Genomic DNA, 2,304 nt, shown 5'->3' with positions numbered 1-2,304 from the left:
CTAATGTATTGGGGTCATCTACAGAAAAAGTGTCTATATTTTGTATGGCCAAGGTTTCGCTATCTTGGTTACGATAGTGTTTAGTATATTTACTGTTTTCCCCCTCAATCACACTTCGCCTAATGCATTGGGGTCATCTACAGAAAAAGTGTCTATATTTTGTATGGCCAATGTTTCGCTATCTTGGTTACGATAGTGTTTATATAGTTACATTCACTTTGATTGCAATGGTCCTTGTAGGGTTCCACGTCTTATCTAAGCATCAACAGATTAAAATATATTCAAAAATACTTTGTTTCAACAGCTGTCCTTGGCATTTAATGGTTTGTACCAGGTAACACTACCTCAGAATGTTAATAACATTAACATTTATTTTATTAAGAGATTACATAATCAACCCCTTATGCTCAGTCTGCAGCAAATTCGTGAAAGCGATTGTTGCTATTCAAGAACTGATTGTTAATCTCCGTATATGAAAAGTAGCACCAAAATGGAATCTTACTTCGACTAATGCATTGTACAATCACATCACACTATGCATTACATTAGCATAGTATGCATTGACCCCTGTTACATATCACCGTGACCCTTATTCTTGTTATCATAACTTAGTTTATATGAACTCTTCTAAGATTTTTCTCGTGAAACAAGCCATGGTAACTAGAATTGTGTTACCTTGTTTCGTTCCGTTTGTTTTCCTACGTTGTGTGTATATAAATTGTCTGCATTATGTGTACAAATACTATCATAGCTGCACTAACATATAACAGAATCTATGGAACCACTGTTGTTTCTAGTTACTCAAAATTTGGTGACAGTAACTATCGAAACATCATTGTTTCTAGTTACTCCAAATATGGTGGCTGTAGCTATGGAAACACTGTTGCTTTTAGTTACACCAATTCTGGTGACAGTAACTATGAAAACACTGTTGTTTCTAGTTACACCCAATCTGTTGACAATAACTATGGAAACACTGTTGCTTCTAGTTACACCAAATCTGGTGACAGTAACTATGGAAATACTGTTGCTTCTAGTTACACCAGATCTGGTGACAATAACTATGGAAACACTGTTGTTTTTAGTTACACCAAATCCGGTGCCAGTAGCTATGGAAACACTGTTGCTTCTAGTTACACCAAATCCGGTGCTAGTAGCAATGGAAACACTGTTGTTTCTAGTTAGTCCAAATCTTGCGACAGTATCTTTTGAAACACTATTGTTTCTAGTTAATCCAAATTTTGTGACAGTAACTATGGAAACACTGTTATTTCTAGTTACATCAAATCTGGTGACAGTAACTATCAAAACGCTGTTGTTTCTAGTTACACCCAAATTCGGTGCCAGTAACTATGGAAACACAGTTGCTTCTAGTTACACCAAATCCGGTGCTAGTAGCTATGGAAACACTGTTGTTTCTAGTTAGTCCAAATCTTGCGACAGTATCTATTGAAACACTGTTATTTCTAGTTACATCAAATCTGGTGACAGTAACTATCAAAACGCTGCTGTTTCTAGTTACTCCAAATCTGGTTACAATAACTATGGAAACACTATTGTTTCTAGTTACTCAAAACCTGGTAACAGTAACTATGGAAACACTGTTGTTTCTGGTTACCTCCAAACCTGGTTACAGTAACAATGGCAACACTGTTGTTTCTAGTTATACTTATTCTGGTGACAGTTATTTTGAAACGTCGTGGTATTCCGTTAAACTCTGCTAACAGATACATTTTAGACATTGTGCTGATCAGTTTACTTAACTGACATATACTATGGAAAAATTGTGTTGATCAGTTTACTTAACTGACATATACTATGGAAAAATTGTGTTGATCAGTTTACTTTGTTGACAGTTACTATGGAAATATTGAGGTTATAGTTTACTTTGCTGACAGTTACTATGGAAATATTATGTTGATTAGTTTACTTTGCTGACAGTTACTATGGAAATATTGTGGTTATCAGTTTACTATGCTGACAGTTACTATGGAAATATTGTGTTGATCAGTTTACTTTGCTGACAGTTACTATGGAAATATTGTGTTGACTTCTCCAAACCTGGTGACAGTAACAATGGCAACACTGTTGTTTCTAGTTATACTTATTCTGCTGACAGTTATTTTGAAACGTCGTGGTATTCCGTTAAACTAACTCTGCTAACAGATACATTTTTGTGCTGATCAGTTTACTTTGCTGACATATACTATGGAAAAATTGTGGTTGTCAGTTTACTTTGCTGACAGTTACTATGGAAATATTGTGTTGATCAGTTTACTTTGCTGACAGTTACTATGGAAATAT

General features: G+C 35.0%; 1 protein-coding gene across 1 annotated transcript; it reads left to right on the top strand.

Moving 5' to 3' along the window:
* The first annotated feature begins 729 nt into the window (after positions 1 to 729).
* On the top strand, positions 730 to 1,185 carry LOC138305675 (ice nucleation protein-like). Its single transcript, XM_069245966.1, has one exon. The coding sequence runs from the start codon at positions 730 to 732 to the stop codon at positions 1,183 to 1,185; it is 456 nt and encodes a 151-aa protein (XP_069102067.1).
* Positions 1,186 to 2,304: the final 1,119 nt, after the last annotated feature.

The sequence above is a fragment of the Argopecten irradians genome, chromosome 13, assembly GCF_041381155.1.
Source record: "Argopecten irradians isolate NY chromosome 13, Ai_NY, whole genome shotgun sequence".
In the NCBI taxonomy this organism is placed as follows: domain Eukaryota; kingdom Metazoa; phylum Mollusca; class Bivalvia; order Pectinida; family Pectinidae; genus Argopecten; species Argopecten irradians.
Note: the sequence above shows the minus strand (reverse complement) of the source record. Positions and strands in the feature narration are given on the sequence as shown.

Coding starts and splice junctions, on each gene's coding strand:
- LOC138305675 (XM_069245966.1), top strand. CDS start 730: ATGTGTACAAATACTATCATAGCTGCACTAACATATAACAGAATCTAT.